The sequence below is a fragment of the Neoarius graeffei genome, chromosome 14, assembly GCF_027579695.1.
Source record: "Neoarius graeffei isolate fNeoGra1 chromosome 14, fNeoGra1.pri, whole genome shotgun sequence".
NCBI lineage: Eukaryota > Metazoa > Chordata > Actinopteri > Siluriformes > Ariidae > Neoarius > Neoarius graeffei.
Genome location: NC_083582.1, coordinates 57,366,249 through 57,387,948, shown reverse-complemented (window position 1 = coordinate 57,387,948; position 21,700 = coordinate 57,366,249). Strand labels below are relative to the sequence as shown.

Sequence of the window (21,700 nt, the reverse complement as noted above, 5' to 3'; positions counted from 1 at the left end):
ATGTCTTGGAATGATCTAATCAAAGCCCAGATCTCAATCCAGTTGAGAATCTGTGGCGTAACTTGAAGATTGCTGTACACCAACACAACCCATCTAACTTGAAGGAGTTGGAGCAGTTTGGCCTTGAGGAATGGGCAAAAATCCCAGTGGCTAGATGTGCTAAGCTAATAGAGACATATCACAAGAGACTTGCAGCTGTAATTGCAGCAAAAGGTGGCTCTACAAAGTATTGACTTGGGGGGTAAATACCTATGCACACTCCAGATTTCTGTTTTTTCATCTTAAAGTGCCATTCCACCATTGGATGTATTCTTTGGCATAAAATACAATATATTTTGACAACATATATAAATGGTATCACTAGATAGAGAAATCTTTTAGCTTCAAAATGATATATCAAACAATTTTTTGACAACGACAAGTATATTAATTTTGCGACCAAAGTCACCTACCCTTTTAATTTCCGCGCGTGATGTCATCGGCAGGTTCCCCTTCTTGTGTACCACGTCACGTAGCACATATTATCAGCAATGGCGGATAGAACGCGATAAAAATAATATTAATAATAATAATAATAATAATAATAATAATCCTAAATCTAGCTAATACCAATAAATCTAGCTAACTGAAAGATTAACTCAAAATTTTTCGCAATTTTTTTGGCCCCCATATACGAGGAGAAATGACTCTCTCACTTTGGGGGTTTCCTGGTCTAAAAATAGACCGACACGTGGTACACAAGAAGGGGAACCTGCCGATGACATCACGTTTCACTACCGCGCGGAAATTAAAAGGGTAGGTGACTTTGGTCGCAAAATTAATATACTTGTCGTTGTCAAAAAATTATGTTTGATATATCATTTTGAAGCTAAAAGATTTCTCTGTCTAGTCATGTTGTCATAAAATATATTGTATGTTATGCCAAAGAATACATCCAATGGTGGAATGGCACTTTAAGTATTGTTTGTGTCACAATAAAACAACAATGTGCATCTTTAAAGTGTTTAGCATGTTTTGTCAATCAAATGGTGCTAACCCCCTGAAAATCCATTTTAATTCCAGCTTGTAATGCGACAAAACAGGACAAACACCAAGGGGGATGAATACTTTTGCAAGGCACAGTATTAAATGTCCTTCCCTCTTCTTATGCATTTGATGTATCCTAATTTTATGAGTTTATGCGTAAGAATCAATTCAGAATATTTTCAGTGCGATGCTGATAAATGAGGTTCCAGGACTCGGATCACCTACATATTAAACACACTTTTTTTTATATATATATATCTGTTGCATCTGCAGGTCAAGTCCCTTTCTGGAGTATAGGGGTTTTTTTTGTTGTTGTTGTTTTTATGATGTGATGATTTGAGATATCTGGAAGTTTCCAAATCACACTAGAAAGCCTGGGTCATTTGGAATAAATGTTTTGCCAACATGGCTTGGGAATGCATAATTTACGAATTGTGAAACCATCATAAAATCTTTGTAAACACTCCAAGAAAACACACTAGGGAATGTAGCCTGGTTGGAGACGGGTGGGGGGAGGCAGCACGAGCACGAGCGCTCCTTCCTCTTCGTTTCTCAATTTCAACAACTATTTCGTTTTGCAAGACTGGAATAAAGTCACCTTCTTTTGATCCTCAGGTCGCTTGCTGAACCATTTCCCAAACAGCTCTAACGTGTGAAAAGTGAATGCCTGTGTACGTGGATACCGGAGTGAATTTTGACACCGAGATGGGTTTTTTTTTTCTTCCTTGGACCCCGTCTACTACGTCTTCTCTACTTTTACAGAATCTCTGCTTGTGCAAGGATCTGTGGTTGGACTGTGAGCACAGAGTAACAGATGAACTAGAAAAGTGCCTGTACCGTATAGCCACTGTACTATCACTGAGAATAGTAGTAGTATGGTGTGGTGTGGTTTCATTCCGGGGAAAATAAGAGCCGACAGCATGCAGGAAGGCAGTGATTGCTTTTAATCATGATGATTGAAAGGGAGCAAGAGAGTGTGAGCCTCTGTTGTAAAGACAAGAGGATGAAGTGGAGGCGTACGGGAGAAAAAAAAGGCTTTAAAACAAACACGGAGCCCACGGAGAGTCAGTCTGTCTGCCTCTGCTCTAGGTAGCGGGAGAGGAAGGTGAAAAAGAGGATGGAGAGCTTAAAGAGCAACAAGGGAATGAGTGGGAGAGGAGGAAATTTGATACAAACTAAGGGAAAAAAAAAACAAATACTGTACAAAAAAAAAAAGCCCAGGGTTGAGTCGATACTGTCGACCTGATACTGCGAATAAATGTTTTACAGCATATGAGTTACAGGGAGTGTAGACAGAGGAGTGTGGAAATCCCAAACATGAGCAAAACTTACATGAACCATATCCTAACAGGCCAGTTTCTGAGTATTAGCCATATCTATACTACTAAAGGAAGGCTGTCTGTCTCTCTGTCTGTTCACCTATGCAAATCGACACGGCTGAACACACATACTCCATACTTTGCACGTGGATTGGTGACACCCCAGAGGGGCGCAAAACATCCATCCATCCATCCATCCATCCATCCATCCATCCATTATCCGTAACTGCTTATCCTGTGCAGGTTGCGGGCAAGCTGGAGCCTATCCCAGCTGACTATGGGTGAGAGGCGGGGTTACACCCTGGACAAGTCGTCAAATCATCGCAGGACTGACACAAACAACCATTCACACACCTTCACATTCACACCTACGGTCAATTTAGAGCCACCAATTAGCCGAACCTGCATGACTGTGAGGGAAACCGGAGCACCCGGAGGAAACCTACGCAGCCAACATGCAAACTCCACACAGGAAGGCCCCCGTCGGCCACTGAGCTCGAACCCAGGACCTTCTTGCTGTGAGATGACAGTGCTAACCACTACATTTTCGATTTTCCAAAACACAGGATTAGTGCTAATCCAACACACTATTCGTTTCCCGTAGGCTACATGCTCGCGCTAACACACCACGCAGCCTTGGCAGGGAATCCCATCTCCGACTCGCCTGAGAGTTTCGATTGTACGGGACCTTGCAATCAGCGCTCCTCGCTCGAGACTTCCGCTAGGGCCGAATCTACGTCACTGAGGAGACGCGGGAAGCGATTTACGCCATTTTGACAGAACACAGTGAAAATATATCATGTGTCCACTCAACTCTCCACTGGGCCTTCCAGGCCTGTGTTATCCGAAGGTACCATTCAGAGGAAATCAGGTTCACGGGCAATAACTGCTAGTCCAAATATAATAACAAGGAAAAGAACGCACGTTAATAATTCAGATTCGTCAGAGAAATCTGCTATCGTGATTCATGCCAACTGCACATTTCATAAGTCTCCCCACTCTAGTCCGTCACTGTGCTAGTAATGGTTATGAGACCAGTATATTTATGCCGCTTTTCCACTACAAACGCGGCTGAGTCGGGCTGAGCCGTGCCGTGCTGAGTCGAGCTGAGTGGGGCTGTTGGAGTTGCATTTCGACTACAACCGCGCTGAACCGTGCTGGCTGGAAGTGGGTGGACACATTGGGTGGAGTTAGCGAAAGTGGGTGGACGTCAGGTGATGTCGTTAAGCAGCGCAAACAGTGACATCAGTGATCTTTTAAGCGGTAGTCTCACGACCCGAATAGTAAACAATAAACATGGAGGACATGGAGTCGTTAGTGTTGCTGGTCTTGGTGCTGTGGCTTGTTGTCACCGACAACGCCAACAGATACTGGCAAGAGCGTATAGATGAGGCGAGGCGCATAAGGCTTCAGAAATTCTCGTAATTCGTAATTATTCTTCTTCCGGGTTTATGGTGTTTACAGATCCCAGCGCGCTCGCGGGGCGTGTGTGGGCATGTGAGGACACTCCTCCTCACCAATCAGTGCACAGGGGAGTGTCTGCTCACGCCCCCAACCTCACTCGGCTCGCTTTGGCTCGCTTCAGCCCCACTCCAAAACGGTGCGAGTTTTAGGGGCTAAGCAGGGCTGAAGCGAGCCGAGTCGTGCTGGTTTTTGGTAGTCGAAACGCGAGCCGTGTTGGGCTGAAGTGAGCTGAAAAAGGGTAGTGGAAAAGGGCCATTAGTTACTTCCCACTACCACTCATGTAGCACACACACACACACACACTGAATGCACTCCATGTCCTGTAAACATTCATTCCACAGCAGCTCAAATCTTCTCCAGAATCTCCCTAAACACTAATATCCCACACACCGTCATTCATCATCTAACGGCTAATGACCAGGGAAAAAAAAATCTTCTAACTGCTAATGCCTGATAATCACATGCCTTTCATCTGCCATCAAAAAAAAAAAATCTGTCTAAATCATGGACACTGAAAATACAGTATATCTGCATAGAAGTGAAACATTTAATTTTAAAATGATAATTCAAACATGCACCTACTTTCCTCTAGAAAAAAAAAAAAAAACCAAAACACTAGCTGGGAATGTTACCTTCATCCCATCGGTCCTCGGGGCCGTTAGCGTCATCGTCGTGGGCAACACTGTCACCGTCAGCTCCGTCCATGGGGGTCCCTTCTTCCTCCACGATATGGAGCTTATCTTCATCATCGGAGTCTGACTGGCCTTCCAATACATGGCTGTAGTTACTCACTGCACACACAGAGAGATAAGAGGGAAAACATCAGAGAGACGTGTTTATGAAACGGATGCAGCGACAGACAAATACACAAACCTTAGAGAATATATACACAGGAAGTGGTCCGAGTGAAGGAGTAAAGACGGAGCAGATTCATGAGGTGCAGTGTTGGATCAGAGCTGTCACAGGTTTGATTTTATTTAATCACAGTAGAAAACAACTGTTGATACTGTTGCCGGGTTGTTGTTTTTTTTTGAGAAGGGTGACAGGAACAGGTCACACGCATGCCGAGTAGAAGTCGATCAAAATAGTTGACGCAGCGCTGTAATTTTTTTCTACCCACATTGCAAGAATTCCCACCTGGTGCAGTGATTGGCTTACAGCTCGCGCTCACGAGCCGTCTGCTAATTAGGCAACATCGCTCACGTTAACGAGAGCAAACAAATCAGTGGAACATGAGACGGCTTTTTGTATTTACACCCTCCTCAGACTACGCTCTGTCACGTTTAGTTGCTGCAGTTTCAGCTGTCAGATGTCAGTTTGGCATTAATAATAAAATGTATATTAATCTCAATGGGTGGCACGGTGGTGTAGTGGTTAGCGCTGTCGCCTCACAGCGAGAAGGTCCGGGTTCGAGCCCCGTGGCCGGCGAGGGCCTTTCTGTGTGGAGTTTGCATGTTCTCCCCGTGTCCGCGTGGGTTTCCTCCGGGTGCTCCGGTTTCCCCCACAGTCCAAAGACATGCAGGTTAGGTTAACTGGTGACTCTAAATTGAGCGTAGGTGTGAATGTGAGTGTGAATGGTTGTCTGTGTCTATGTGTCAGCCCTGTGATGACCTGGCGACTTGTCCAGGGTGTACCCCGCCTTTCACCCGTAGTCAGCTGGGATAGGCTCCAGCTTGCCTGCGACCCTGTAGAACAGGATAAAGCGGCTAGAGATAATGAGATGAGCACTGGGTGCAATGCAGGAATAGAATCCAGTACACCACAGGGCAACACACACACTCATTCACACCTAGTGACAATTTTGGGAGATGGGAGGAAACTGCGAAATGCCATTAATGTAATGTAATGAACCTGAAGAACCAGGAGCAGTACATTTGAAACACCACACAGGCAATAACATGATCTCAAGATTGAACTGGGAAAACTGGAGCTGTACCACCATGCTGCCTTAATTTCGAAGAAGAAGAAGCCTTTATTTATCACACGTCCACTCAAGCACAGCCTTAAGCACACAGTGAAATTCCTCCTCTGCATTTAACCCACCTGAAGCAGTGAACAGACACATGCACACACAAGTGAGCAGTGAGCACACACACGTAGCCTGGGGAGCAGCTGGGGGTTAGGTGCCTTGCTCAAAGACACTTCAGCCCAACCTTCAGGCCATGGCTGCCCCATATTAACCTTTAGACTGTGGGGGAAACCAGAGCACCCGGAGGAAACCCACGCGGACATGGGGAGAACATGCAGACTCCACACAGAAAGGCCCCCATTGGCCACTGGTCTCGAACCCAGAACCTTCTTGCTGTGAGGTGACAGTGCTAAGCACTACACCACTGTGATTCTACTATAGCTTATCATATTTGACACACACTACATTTACTATTGCTCAGTGGATCACATTAATGTTTCTTCTTATGAGAAAAGAGACCAAGCTTCCTTTAAACGAAGCTATGAAGACAGCTGAGCATGTGTGATTGTGATTCTCGAAGAGCTGCTGTGTGCACGTTTGTACCAATCACAACACAACAACCTGAATAAGCTAATGGGATCTTCGCTTTAACCAATCAAGGAGACTTATTGTTAGGTTTGGTGGCATGCAGTTGGATCAAATACCTGCAAATCTTGTCGTCTTTGTGTTATCAGGTGACGTTAGAGTGGTGATAGTCATCGTTTTATCCTCGTGTTTGCCACGGTGTTAAAGACTGAGGCGGCATGGGGGATTAAATGCATATCTTATGTTTATAAAGCAAACTGGATGAAGTAACAGAATGTTTGATAGTATACAAAGCTAGACAAGTTAATTTCCTGAAGAAAACGTGAGTCTGATTGCTCTGCCACAGCATAGAAAAGAAGAGTTCGGCTCATGGTGGATGGATGTGTGTTGGGTGAGTTGGTCTAAGCCTATATAGATATTTAGGCACTGGCTAAAAGCAGAGCTCCTGATGAGGGTATGAGCAAAATATTTGCAAAGGCACAAAATCAACCTGAATAGAATAATAGTAATGCACAGCTGCAGACTGCAACGCGTATGCAGCGCCATTAGGACTAATTACCATGCACCTGTTCCTGATTAGAGTGCAATCACAGCGCATACATATACACTACCGTTCAAAAGTTTGGGGTCACCCAGACAATTTTGTGTTTTCCATGAAAAGTCACACTTTTATTTACCACCGTAAGTTGTAAAATGAATAGAAAATCTAGTCAAGACATTTTTCTGGCCATTTTGAGCATTTAATCGACCCCACAAATGTGATGCTCCAGAAACTCAATCTGCTCAAAGGAAGGTCAGTTTTATAGCTTCTCTAAAGAGCTCAACTGTTTTCAGCTGTGCTAACATGATTGTACAAGGGTTTTCTAATCATCCATTAGCCTTCTGAGGCAATGAGCAAACACATTGTACCATTAGAACACTGGAGTGAGAGTTGCTGGAAATGGGCCTCTATACACCTATGGAGATATTGCACCAAAAACCAGACATTTGCAGCTAGAATAGTCATTTACCACATTAGCAATGTATAGAGTGGATTTCTGATTAGTTTAAAGTGATCTTCATTGAAAAGAACAGTGCTTTTCTTTCAAAAATAAGGACATTTCAAAGTGACCCCAAACTTTTGAACGGTAGTGTATAAGGACTCTCAGTAACACACAGACTTTGCAAAGTATATGCTCTGCGTCTGACGTCACCAAGCCTTGTATTTTGTATCACTTTTCTGGTTTTGACCCTGTTTGTGTTTTTGGACTTTGTGCCTCACTTGACCACTGCTTGTTTTTCGACTCTGTCTCTGTTTTGGATCTTTCAATAAAACTCTTCCTGCACTTCCATCCGTCTATCGCCCTTACATGCCAACAACTGTCAACTGTCCAACAAGCTAGTGGACTAATAAAACTGTTTTAACTAGTTTTATATGAAACTGTCATGAATATCTTCTCTAAAATGTGTTAGTAAATAATCCCACGCTATTCTTAGAAAAAGCACATTAAAAATTAGCGCTGGATAAAAACCCATCTGTCTTATGTAAATAAAGATACAAATTTCATCGTCCAATGGTCAAGTGTTTATGAGATACGTTGCCTTGCACTTATGATTGGGTTCCCTGTGGTGGTACACGTACATACGTATGGACGTCGTACGGTCAAGCAGTCAGAAATCAGGTCGATGCTTTCTCTTAAGCATGGGGTTGCGCTCCGTGCGCAGGGAGCTCTGCCATGAAATGAAATTGGATTAATCGTATCTCAGCAGGACAGCTTGGCTGCTGATGACCAGCGTATTTCAATGGGGCCAAAAATACACTGCTGCCAATGGGAGAAAAAGAAAGCGATGGACAAAAAGCAAGAAAAAGACAAGTGCGGGGTCATAGCTGGTTTCCTGCACGGTGTTGGGTGAGTTGTCCTGAGGTGACATATTAAGTTTGGTGATGAAGTGTAATCGAACAAGAACACTTCAATCCTAAAACTCCATGTATTCCTATGGGCCAAAAAAAAAAAAAGAGACAGAATAGTGAAAGAAAGGGTGCGTCTTTCCAAAAGCACACTATTTGGGCACAGAACAGACCAGAATCATTAAAGTTGGTTTGAGGTAAAGCTCTGTAAATCTGCGGGAGAAGAAGCATTTCAAATAAAAAAGTGGTGTGCTTCACTTTAGAACCGCACTAATAAATTCAGGAAACTGCTACACTCCTGGTACCTGAACAACACTTAGGCCCTGTCCACACGGCAACGGATTCAGGTGAATCCGATACAATTGTTTATCGTTTCGGCCTGGCGTCCACACGGCACCGGCGTTTTGGGTGCCCCAAAACGAAATCTTTTGAGAACGGGTTACAGAGTGGAAAGATCTGGCAACGGCGCCGTTGCGAAGTCGTCTGGATGAGCAGAACGGATTTGTTTACGATGACGTCACAACCACATGTGCTTCACGCCGGGTAGAAGTGTAACGAACTCGATGCGAGTTGTCAACAAATCCTATAACTTGGTTCATGAAACACGCTTACAAAATATTTTCACTGTGAATATTTATTGTGTAATGGTGCAAAGTGAGAGAGAGAGAGTGAGAGTCAATCCCACCAGCAAAAATAGGGAAAAAAAGGAGCGATCTCACCTCTTCAGATGTTGGTTTAAGTCCTACAATACATTCCTCAAAAAGGGCGTAGAAGAACAAATTAATCCATCAGTGTGTAGCATTCAATTTATTCCGGACCATTAAAGACGCCGCCTTCCGCGTAGAATCATACATCATCCTCGCCACCATATTGGATGGGTCAAAGCGGAGAATAAAGATGCCTCATTCATGTGCTGCGTTTAACAGGTTTGCCATCCAAACGAGATCACATGGGATTACCTTTCACAGGTGAGACTGGAAAAATACTTTTCATTGTATTTGGTCATTATAATGTAATTTTACGAACAGATTTTCCTGACTTTGTGGCTAATATGAAGTATCGCGCATAATAGTTTATGCGCATGCGTTCTTACTACTTCTATTGTTCTGGTGTCTCCGAAGGGACCGTCTTACAGCGCCCCTAGAGGTGTGGCATGTGTATTGCATCGTTTTCAGCAAGCGTTGCGTTGCCATATGGACCTGATATTTTACTGATCCGTTGCCCATGTGGACGCGATATTTTTTTTAATAACATCTCGTTGCCGTTGTCGTGTGGATGTAGCCTTAGAGAACACTATTCTTCCTGGTATTCCTTCCAGGGTTCCATTATCATTCCACATCTTATCTCTGCCCTCACTATTTTCATACCACTTAATCTGTATTCTTTTTTTTTTTTTTTTACATAGATAAGACTTAGCGGCATTGATGTGCCGTAGCTGACCAGGCAACCTTAATTAGCGGAGTGTATATGCGTATGTGTGCACAAGCGAGTGTGCTTGGCTCAGCATGATGTGACATTCTATTAGACGAGGGAATGATGGAGTGATAGCCTCACCTAACGAGTTCTCATTCGTTAAGGTAAGTGCTGGCTGAACAGCGCTGGAACAGAGCTGGCAACATAAATCACACTTAAAGAGTCTGTTTCGTTACCATCAGCAGTACGAGAAAGATGGAGTTGGGAAGATGTAACATAAAATATATAATAAATTATATCCTGATATACCCTATGAGGTTCTTTGCCCGGGTTTGAATATAAATTGTAGTGAAGCTCGGTCATGAATATCAGATTCAACCCTGAAGACTAGCAGAAAGACGATCTACAAGTACGCAGATTTGCAAACATGTTTCGGTTCTTATTGTTGAGAGTTTAAAAGAACACTGGAAGCATTTGTGGCAATCGGAGGAGTTCACGTGTTTACTGGCACGGATAAACTCCTCATTCCTGTTTACAGAGAAAAGAGAACACTACAGTCAGGAGACGAGCGGGGATGTGGATAAAGGCTATAGCTGTGTGTGTGTGTGTGTGTGTGTGTGTGTTAGAGAGAGTGAGATAACACTGTTCTGAGATAAGTGAGTGGGTGAACCATGATAGTGTACATACACTAAAAACAGTTCCTCCCTAAAGATTACACCCTCCAGTCCTGTCGTCTTTCACTGGATTAAACAAGTGAGACTTTTACTCACTATACGAGTCGTCGAGGTGTTTTCCCTTAACATTTCTTTCAAGGTGCATAAACGCAAGTGCTAAAATGTATTTTGATGATAGAAATAGAACAGAAAAGGTGTTAGAGTGTATGAGAAACTGAAGGTGTGCCAGAGCACCTCCATTTTCTACCTACCCCCTTCATCTCATCTCTCTTTTCCACTCATCTAAGTACCTCTCTCTCTCTCTCTCTCTCTCTCTCCAGCCCGGCCAAATCAATTTTCCTTTGAGAGGCGCAAAGTCAGCATAGGGCTTGGCTATGGAGCCGAAACGTTCTCTCTCTCTCTCACACACACACATACGCGTCTCCACTGCTCGCCCTAATACATTTACATTAAGCTGATTTTGTGCTTTTTATCCCTTGCTTTTTTTTCCCCCCCTCCAGTTCTTTCTCCCTCTCTTACCTACACTCTTTTAATGCTGTTAGCAAATCTGGCCAATCTCTACGCTTGCCATCTTCTCTGACCTCTTTTTTTTCTTCTCTTTGGTTTGGATGAATCTGCAGGATTTTAGAATGCAACTCCTCTGGATCATGCATGCACAGGGTCGTACACATTAAACATCAGGACTGTATCAAACCCCAGGAAAAAACTACATATCCCATCAGGCAGTGCAGGCAAGGGGCACATAAAATGTGTAAGATGGGGTGCGGGTGACTGATCCGTGACAAATTCTTGCAAGCTGAGTTACGCTGTCACACCTGAGTGCGTTCATTACTGCCCCTAGCAGCTACACACAGGAAAAGTGACTAAACAAACACTCGATAAGAGAAATGGCCAACATTAGTTTGGCGACACAGAGAGCGCGACACAGAAGCAACGGAAAATAGGGGGTCGTTAAGCCTTGCATATATTACGACGAGGAAATGTTCGACACAAAAACAAAGTGCCACTGTTGGGTTTTTTTTTTTCCGCAACGTTGTCAAGGCGACTGACTGCATCGCAGAGCAGCACTGTACACGCAACACTGTACGCTCATTTTGCATACCCGTTCAAGCGCCAAATCCCACGTGGACATCCTGCTACGAATAACACAGCTGTTTACTGACAAACAGCTCTCGCGAGAATGACATACTCTTTATCATCATTCATGCACTTAATGGATTGTGCTTCTATAAAGATTCCTCAATACTCATCAGGACGACGAGTCGACGTCTAAATTCGCTTCACCTCCCGTCCTCTCCTCTTTAGCAGTTCTGATGCAGCCTGTTTTCCCAGAAGGCCTCAGTCCTGGGTTTGTTCTCTGAAGCTCCTAATGAAAGCCAACACGAGTCTGTGCATTTCAGCTGCCCATTAAAGCCTGAGGCCTGCGGGCCGACACCTGCCACGGGCTGCCGATAAATGCCACCTAACCTGGGATCTGCATAATCCCACAAAGCGCCTGGTCACGCACAGACACGCACCTCTAGAGGAAAAAGAACATACACTGTCTAGACAAAGCTACTTGTATACTAATTATAAAACCACAAGAGCCACAAGATGATGAAGATGATTCGATTCATGCCATTTTTTCCTCCTCATTGAAGGCAGACACAAAAGGGTATTGATTTGGCATTAAGGTGACATCAGTGTGAGCCGCGAGCTTTTGCTAGTATCAAGTAAGATGCATCGGATGATAAAAAATGTTAAAGATAGGAATGATAGCTCATTCTCTGTCTTTGCTTCTTCCTCATTCTCAGAAGAACCTTCATGTACAGTATGTTCATATGATTTTAAAGGTGTGAGAGAAAAGTCTGGTCCCATATCAGCAACATACTGAAATACCTAGCATTGTATTGTTATTCTATCCACATTCATTGGAGATGAGCAATCGTGTGCTCTGATTGGCTACTCTACTAGTACTAGGATACCAGCTCATATTCCGTGAGTAGAGAAAAACAAAACAGCGGCGCGTGTTGCTGAACCAACCGAGGACGAAGTAAAGGCCCGGTCCCACTGCACTTACGGATGCAAAGAGGATGTAAAACGTAAAAAAATCTTTGCCATCCGTTGGAAAACGCTATGCATCCGTTGTGTACTCATTGCATACGTGCTTCATACGCTCTATCCATCGAGCATCCGTCCACTGTGATTTCATCCGCGCAAAAAGTTTTGAGCTGCACAAAACTTTTAGAACAGATGAACTTTCCGCCGTGTACGATGTAAATCCGCGACATATACGAGCAACAAACGTTCTATGTCCGTTATCATCCGTTAAACGTCTGCTGTATCCTCTCTGCATCCTCTGGGCATCCTCGCAACTCACATCCGCTGCAGCTGAAAACGGAAAGAGGGAGGAAAGATAAGGTACATGAAACGTCTATTCATCGTTAGTAGCACGGAAATAGAAAGGATGTAAGCGTATGCATCTCGTATATAAAGTATTCAAAACGGACAAAGCGTTTATATCTGGGATGTATCTCGTATATTTAGGATGTCTGGAGTATGTCTAGAGTATGTAGAAGGACACCTAGCGCAGTGAACGGTCTGCATCTGATATACATCCGCGCAACATCCCCTTTGTTTCCGTTAGGCGTACGTGATGCATCCCCTTCACCCGCTATGCATCCGCTCTTTCTGCTATGCGTCCGCTTCTCAGTTATCACCGGTAACCCCTTCGGAGCTGTCATCCACTTCCATCCGCTTTCATCCACTAGGCTTCCTATGAACATGCGTTTAACATCCCCGCTATATACTACCCACGTCCGTTCTTTTCCGTTCTGTTTTCGCCAATTTTGTCCATTTCTGGAGCGGATGAAAACGGATAGAGCCACCCCCGAAATTTTGCTCGTCCGCTGTGTCCTTTTTGCATACGTTTTGTGTCCATCGGCCAGTGGGACCGGGCCTTAAAAACCCTGCTCGAAAACAAAACCTCCCAAAAAAAGCAACAAAACATGGAATGAAAGTATTTGATGGTAAGAACGTATCTTTTTTTAATTTTTCAAGAATTATTATTATTATAGCACTTTTCACAAATTGCTCGTGTCATTTCGCCCGTTCGTTTACATTCTAATAGGAAATGATTTTGTCGGATGCTTTGGAGAAAGTTTTTATTTATTGAATTTGCAAATAATAAAAATGCTCCGTTTCTTAAAATCCAGGGAATGTGGATAGAATAAAACAATTATTCCATTCGATGTCGTCGTACATGGCTTATAGAGATCTTGCAGTCACGTGACCGGAAAGTACACAACCGCCATCGTGTCGGTCAAAAACACCGCTGAATACTGCTGCACTCGTGTACAGAATGGATCAATTTCAACCGACAGACTACACGGCTCATTTTTCTAATGAACAGATAACTAGATATATGTCTAAAATAAACGATCTACAGATTTGTGACCCTTATGGCTTTCCGGATGGAGTTTTCACGACCGGATTTTGAACTGCCAACGGAATACCCGGATGTGTATGATTACCTCATCAACTTTCCCTCGCTGTTCAGTGGTGAAGCACTGCGTGCTTATAAATCTCTGGACAGTTATCTTTACAGAAATTCAGGATTTGTCAGCGACTGATGTGGCATCTTGTAAACAAGAAAATAATCCTCACTGGATGGGTAAGTCACTTAAGTATTGAGTATAGCACTGACCAGCCGATTATAGAATAGAATAAGGTAATTCCAAATCGTCCGTGTTGTTTACATGGATCTGGCGTTGGAGAGGTAGAGGCTTGGCAGTGGAGATTTGAGTGGCTGTTTTCTGAGCTTAGTCAACAGGCCGGCTCTGCCTGCAGCCTCGCTTTTGCTTCGGCTCCCGGCGCCGCCTCCTTCGCTTTGCTTCCGATAACAATCCACGGAGACCCCGCTGGTCTCGCAATCTGGTCTCGTCCGGAATGTTTTTTTTTTTTCTCGTCCGGAATGTTGTGCATGCGATGGAAATCGCTACAAACCGTCATTTTCTGCTGGAAACCAATGTCCAGTAAGTCCATACGGTTGTAGTGGATATTGAAATCCGGTACAGACGAACAACATGCAAAAATACACACAAAAAACATAAAAACCGTGCACAGGTAGGGAGAGCTTGTAGCCGCAGCCGTTGTAGTAGAATTGTATATAGTAGGGTTTTCCAGAAGAAAAGGTAGAAGTAAAAGCAGAAGTAGAACCAGAAGTAGAAGTAGAAGGCGGAATATGGCGTTTGACCTACAAGATGGCGTCTGTCACAATCTGGATTGGCTGTGACGTCACATGCAAGATCTCCATAGCCAACTCCGTGCTACGTGCCTCATCGGCTATCCGCTCATGTACGACTCGATTTCGTGGAATAATTGTTAATTATTTGCTTTTTAAAAAAACTTTATTATACAGATGAAAAGTTCATTTCCAAGAAACGTTACATACCAGATGCTTACTTTGCGTTTTCATCAACATAATTAAATGCCTATATACACGTGCTAATTCTGGCAGCTTACTTTACAAGCAAACTTGTTTGTTTCGAGGGTTAAGAGATCAGTTTCTTCACAAAACATATTATCCGCCACATATGTTGCTTTAACATAGATTAATATACAGTGCTTTGCATAAGTATTCACTCCCTTGAACTTTTCCACACTATGAATCTACACAAAATAACCCATAATACTGAAACATCAATACAGTGCCTTGCAAAAGTATTCATCCCCCTTGGTGTTTGTCTTGTTTTGTCGCATTACAAGCTGGAATTAAAATGGATTTTTGGAGGGTTAGCACCATGCTCGAAAACAAAACCTCCCAAAAAACGCAACAAAATATGGAATGAAAGTATTTGATGGTAAGAACGTATCTTTTTTAATTTTTCAAGAATTATTATTATTATAGCACTTTTCACAAATTGCTCGTGTCATTTCGCCCGTTTGTTTACATTCTAATTTACACCACATGCCGACCACTTTAAAGCTCCAAATTGTTGTTTTATTGTGACACAAACAATAATTAAGATGAAAAAACAGAAATCTGGAGTGTGCATAAGTATTCACCCCCTTTCGTATGAAACCCCTAAATAAGAGTTGGTCCAACCAATTCACTTCATAAGTCACATAATTAGTTGATTAAGATCCACCTGTGTGCAATCAAAGTGTCACATGATCTGTCACATGATGTCTGTATAAATCAGCCTGTTCTGGAAGGACCCTGACTCTGCAACACTACTAAGCAAGCAACATGAAAACCAAGGAGCCTCCAAACAGGTCAGAGACAAAGTTGTGGAGAAGTATAGATCAGGGTTGGGTTATAAAAAATATCCCAAACTTTGAACATCCCAGGGAGCACCATTAAACCCATTATAGCAAAATGGAAAGAATATAGCACCACTACAAACCTGACAAGAGAAGGCCGCCCACCAAAACTCACAGACCAGGCAAGGAGGGCATTAATCAGAGACGCAACAAAGACACCAAAGATAACACTGAAGGAGCGGCAAAGATCCACAACGGAAATGGGAGTATCTGTCCATAGGACCACTTTAAGCCGTACGCTCTAAAGAGCGGGGTTTTATGGAAGAGTGGCCAGAAAAAAGCCATTGCTTAAGAAATCACATTTGGAGTTTGCTCAACAGCATGTGGCAGACTCCCCAAACACATGGAAGAAGATTCTCTGGTCAAATGAGACTAAAATTGATCTTTTTGGCCATCATGGGAAATGCCACGTGTGGCGCAAACCCAACACCCTGAGAACACCATTCCTACAGTGAAGCATGGTGGTGGCAGCATCATGCTGTGGGGATATTTTTCATCTGCAGGGACAGGAAAGCTGGTCAGGACTGAAGGAAAGATGGATGGCACTAAATACAGGGCAATGCTGGAGGAAAACCTGTTTGAAAGCTACACTGGAGTGGTTTAAACGGAAATATTTAAATGTCTTGGAATGGCCTAATCAAAGCCCAGATCTCAGTCCAATTGAGAATCTGTGGCGTCACTTGAAGATTGCTGTACACCAACACAACCCATCTAACTTGAAGGAGTTGGAGCAGTTTTGCCTTGAGGAATGGGTAAAAATCCCAGTGGCTAGATGTGCTAAGCTAATAGAGACATACCTCAAGAGACTTGCAGCTGTAATTGCAGTAAAAGGAGGCTCTACAAAGTATTGACTTTGGGGGGGTGAATACCTATGCGCAATCCAGATTTCTGTTTTTTCATCTTAATTATTGTTTGTGTCACAATAAAACAACAATTTTCACCTTTAAAGTGGTCAGCATGTTGTGTAAATCAAATGGTGCTAACCCTCCAAAAATCCATTTTAATTCCAGCTTGTAATGCGACAAAACAGGACAAACACCAAGGGGGATGAATACTTTTGCAAGATGCTGTATATTTGTTTAGAATACGAATATAATAATAATAATGCAAAATGTCTTATGTTAGGAAAGATGTGTTTCAGGGCACATTTGAATGTGTGTTTTTTAAACATTTGTTCTAAAAGCTGGACTCTGTCATCAGTAAATCAACCCCAAATTCTCAAGTACATGGAATAAACCAGAGGAATAAACGGAAATGGTGGAAATCAAACCTATGGATGGTGCTGGACATGATACCAATTTTGATGAAAGGTGTAAAATCAGAATATCCTTTGGCTTGACCATTCTGTGTAATCAGTACACATTAGTCGTGATGCTGTGGTTCAGCTTTACAGCTCCACAGCGTTGTGTTGGTTGTAATAAGGGTAGGAAAAGCTGACACACTGATGTGTCGCCATGACACATGCACTCTAAGTAAGTGTTATGACTGGACATTCCTGACATAGCATCACTCCCCAGGGCTGGAGGAGCACGCTCAGCACGCTCCGCCTCGGCCCTCACCCACCACTCATCTGCTCCAGGCTTATCTCTTAAACAAACACTCATTTTCCCTCTGAAATTAACTTTGAGCCCTCAAACCCAAAATACTGCAAAGTTTATAATGAAAACACGATTATGAGTCATTATGGCCTATCAGAGCCCTCATGCCACTTTGTGAAGGAAATGAAGATGAAGCCGCAGGTAAACTGCCATGGTGGCTGAGATATGAAACAAATGAAGCTCTAGAAGGCAAAGTTTTCCATCGAGGTGGAAGAGAAACCCTTCTACAATTAACCCTTGATATTGTATTACAATCTTATAAATGGACTTGAGGGCTATTTTGGATTTTTTAAAATTAGACCTACTAGTGGGGCGGCACGGTGGTGTAGTGGTTAGCACTGTCGCTTCACAGCAAGAAGTTTCTGGGTTGGAGCCCGGTGGCCGACGAGGGCCTTTCTGTATGGAGTTTGCATGCTGTCTGCGTGGGTTTCCTCCGGGTGCTCCGGTTTCCTCCACAGTCCAAAGACATGCAGGTTAGGCTAATTGGTGGCTCTAAATTGACCATAGGTGTAAATGCGAGTCACTACGTTTACATGCACATAGAGAGAATCGAATTTCTGCCGTTGCTCGACTGAAATCGAAGTTCAAAATGCCATGTATACACCTTAATTCGGCTGAAATTGAACCGAACTTGATTTCTCGGAATCGAGCTACACGACCTAGTTTATGCGATTTCTGCCGAGCTACTTTGTGCATGTATACCCTATCGAGCTAGCTGTCGAGCTACTTCCGGAAGTGACGAGTGACGAGACCACAAGCGGGAAACACAACAGCCTCGGTCGGCATGACAACGAATCATGACAACGGCATGAATCTTTTCTTTTTGTGGCATTGTTTGCACTGTTAAAATTTAGCTCACTTACTGTATCACCAAATACATCTGTACAGCTGTTGCATAGCTGTGAATTGTGTACATAAACAAGTCATTGTATTTGTGTGTGTGTGTTTATATATATATATATATATATGTCCAACATCTGAAGAATGTCAATAAAAACAAAACAATTGAACTTTTTGTGTGTTTATTAAGACATAAGTTAAATTGTAAGCAAAAAAAATATTTTTTGTAAGCAAAAAATGGACTTCAGAAAAATATTATTGTGCAAAATAAGTTGTCTTACAAAACAATGGTCTGTGCCGGACAGTTTGTAGCCATACAGTCTGTTAGAGCAAGCCTAACAGCTTGAACACGGAACTGCTAGTGTTGCCAGATTGGGGGTTTTAAGTGCATTTTAGCGGATTTGAACATGTTTTGGGCTGGAAAACGTCAGCAGTATCTGGCAACACTATAGCTCTTCTTCATGACGACAACCGGAAGTGTACCAACACGATGGGGCGTGTAGCGCCACATGTGGCTCGGGTGCACAATGCACCTTGCACAATAGCCCGATTTCACTTGTGCATGTAGGATTGGATTTCTCTGGCGCCCCTGCTGGGACCCTTTGCTCGATTACCGACAGCAGCTCGATTTGGACGTGCATGTAAACGTAGTGAGTGTGAATGGTTGTTTGTCTCTGTATCAGCCCTGTGATGACCTGGCGACTTGTCCAGGGTGTACCCCGCCTCTCGCCCATAATCAGCTGGAATAGGCTCCAGCTTGCCTGCGACCCTGTAAGACAGGATAAGCGGCTACAGATAATGGATGGATGGACCTACTAGTGTTCTGTCTCATGTTATTCAAATGTATTTAAGCACAGATGTGTAAGAACTCATACACTTGTGCAAGTATACTGTAATGCAACTCTGTGTATAAACAAAAGATTATATATCCAAGTGAAGCAAAGTCCTCCTCTATTGTAAAGTTCCACACTTAAAGGTTAAAAAAAATCCTCATACAATGTTCGAAAGTCCCTTGTATACATTTATTGAAACATGCATTTCCAACAGGCGCTTGCTGAAGTGGTTCTGGCTGAATTATGAACCGTTGGTCCTATAATGTACATTACATTATACTCTATGCAGTGAGCATGTATGAATGGTAAGCTGTTTGGGGTTTGGCCTGGTATAAAGGATTAAAAGTAAACAAAAACAAATCTACAAATTTTTATATTTTGCTCCTTCATGACTTTCTTTGCGGGCGGCACGGTGGTTTAGTGGTTAGCGCTGTCGCCTCACAGCAAGAAGGTCCGGGTTCGAGCCCCGTGGCCGGCGAGGGCCTTTCTGTGCAGAGTTTGCATGTTCTCCCCGTGTCTGCGTGGGTTTCCTCCGGGTGCTCCGGTTTCCCCCACAGTCCAAAGACATGCAGGTTAGGTTAACTGGTGACTCTAAATTGACCGTAGGTGTGAATGTGAATGGTTGTCTGTGTCTATGTGTCAGCCCTGTGATGACCTGGCGACTTGTCCAGGGTGTACCCCGCCTCTCGCCCGTAGCTGGGATAGGCTCCAGCTTGCCTGCGACCCTGTAGAACAGGATAAAGCGGCTAGAGATGATGAGATGACTTTCTTTGCTTAAAACCCGGCACACATGGGCGATTTTTTGTCACTTGGTCGTGCAACTTTTTGACATGAGTGAAAAACTGCTTCGTGTGCAGATATTTGCGATGGCGATTTTCTGTTGCTTGCGACAGATCGCAGGTATTGAACATGCTTGATATTCTGTGACAAAAAACAAAATTGCCAGTCGCTGACTTGTTGCAGAGATATTGCCGCGTGTGCGTGTCTTGTGATAACGAAGCAATCACTTCCAAAGGCTAAGCCAATGCCTGCCCACAAAGTAGTCACGTGATTTCCACGTGACTTGCATCCCCTTCCCCAAATCACCCACTGGTCGCAGATAACGTGCGCACGCAGCTACCCAAGAGGGGAAACTTGCATCCAAAAGTCGCAATACGCTTGCGACGGAAAATCGCCCATGTGCGCCGGGCTTAAGAAGGTGAAATAATATTTACCTTCCATGGTTTATGTAATATGAACACCAGTGTTGTAGTCGAGTCACTAAACCTCGAGTCCGAGTCCAGTCTCGAGTCCCCAGTGCTGAAGTCCGAGTCAAGTCCAAGTCATGAAAGAAAATTTCGAGTCGAATCCGAGAACAAAACTCCAACTGCACCATTTGACGGTGGCTGTTGCTGCCTTTATGTGAAACCGTCTCTGCTACTGTGCTGGACTAACATTCCTGCTCGACTGCCCCATTTTACTTAATATGTAGGCTACAGATAAAAAGCTTGTTCATCACTCAACAAGCCCCGCCCACTATCAACAGGGCAAATAACATGATAGAGGGTTAACACTAGCTAGTTCATCGCTCAGCAAGCCCCGCTATCAACAGAGCAATGAACATAGCGTGTCACTTCCTTCTCTGGGTGGAGTCTCGCCAAATGACGATTGAAGTTCGAGGTGGTCCCTGTCATCTCCTCGATAGTTCTTCTACATATGGGACACATAGCAGTGCATTTTTCCCCACTGCACAAGAAGTTTGTATAAGTAAAGAGGACAGTCCAGGCATTTTAGCGCCATTAATGTGAGTTTGTTCCTGAACACGACGTATGAACAGGTGAGTGTGCATTCTCTTGCACAAAATTAGTATAAAAATTAATGTAGATATATCTTATGCCAAATTATTATGGTACGTAAAAAAAAAGAAAGAAAGAAAAAATCCGAGTCCTCGTCTTCAATTTAAAAGTCCGAATGCAGTTAATGCATGAGTCCGAGTCATCAGTGCTCAAGTCCAAGTCAAGTCACAAGTCCTTAAAATTAGGGCACGAGTCGGACTCGAGTCCACGTCCTGGACTCGAATACTACAAGCTTGATAAGCACAGTTGTACTGGCAGTATAAAATTATCCATAAATTACCATTTTTTTAACAGGAACTCTTTAAGAAGAAACCTTTATTTGTCACATGCACACTTCAAGCATAGTGAGATTCATCCTCTGCATTTAACCCATCTGAAGCAGTGAACACACGCACACCCAGAGCAGTGGGCAGCCACGGGTTAGGTACCTTGCTGAAGGGCACTTCAGCCCAAGGCCGCCCCATGTTAACTTAACTGCATGTCTTTGGATTGTGGGGGAAACCGGAGCACCCGGAGGAAACCCACGCAGACACAGGGAGAACATGCAAACTCCACACAGAAAGGCCCCCGCCGGCAGCTGGGCTCGAACCCAGAACCTTCTTGCTGTGAGGTGACCATGCTAACCACTACACCACCGTGCCGCCCAAAGACAGAGTAGGTCTCATCTCATCTCATTATCTCTAGCCGCTTTATCCTGTTCTACAGGGTCGCAGGCAAGCTGGAGCCTATCCCAGCTGACTACGGGTGAAAGGCGGGGTACACCCTGGACAAGTCGCCAGGTCATCACAGGGCTGACACATAGACACAGACAACCATTCACACTCACATTCACACCTACGGTCAGTTTAGAGTCGACAGAGTAGGTCATTTTGGAGAAATTTTCCAGAAAGATTAAGCCAGATTTTAAAAGTATCCAACAAAAAAATCCCACCCTCCAAAACACATGGACGCGCACTGCCTGATTACTGCTGGAGTACGAGTCCATGATAGGAGAGGGGCGTAGCAAATGGAT

At 43.7% G+C, this 21,700-nt stretch overlaps 1 protein-coding gene across 3 annotated transcripts in view; it reads right to left on the bottom strand.

The window, feature by feature from the left end:
• zeb1b (zinc finger E-box binding homeobox 1b) overlaps positions 1-21,700 on the bottom strand; it is a 193,768-nt gene that overhangs the window by 49,133 nt on the left and 122,935 nt on the right. For all 3 annotated transcript variants that reach the window (XM_060940118.1, XM_060940120.1, XM_060940119.1), the window contains one exon: positions 4,442-4,600. In XM_060940118.1, the coding sequence (XP_060796101.1) occupies positions 4,442-4,600 (159 nt within the window). The remainder of the gene's footprint in view (positions 1-4,441; positions 4,601-21,700) is intronic.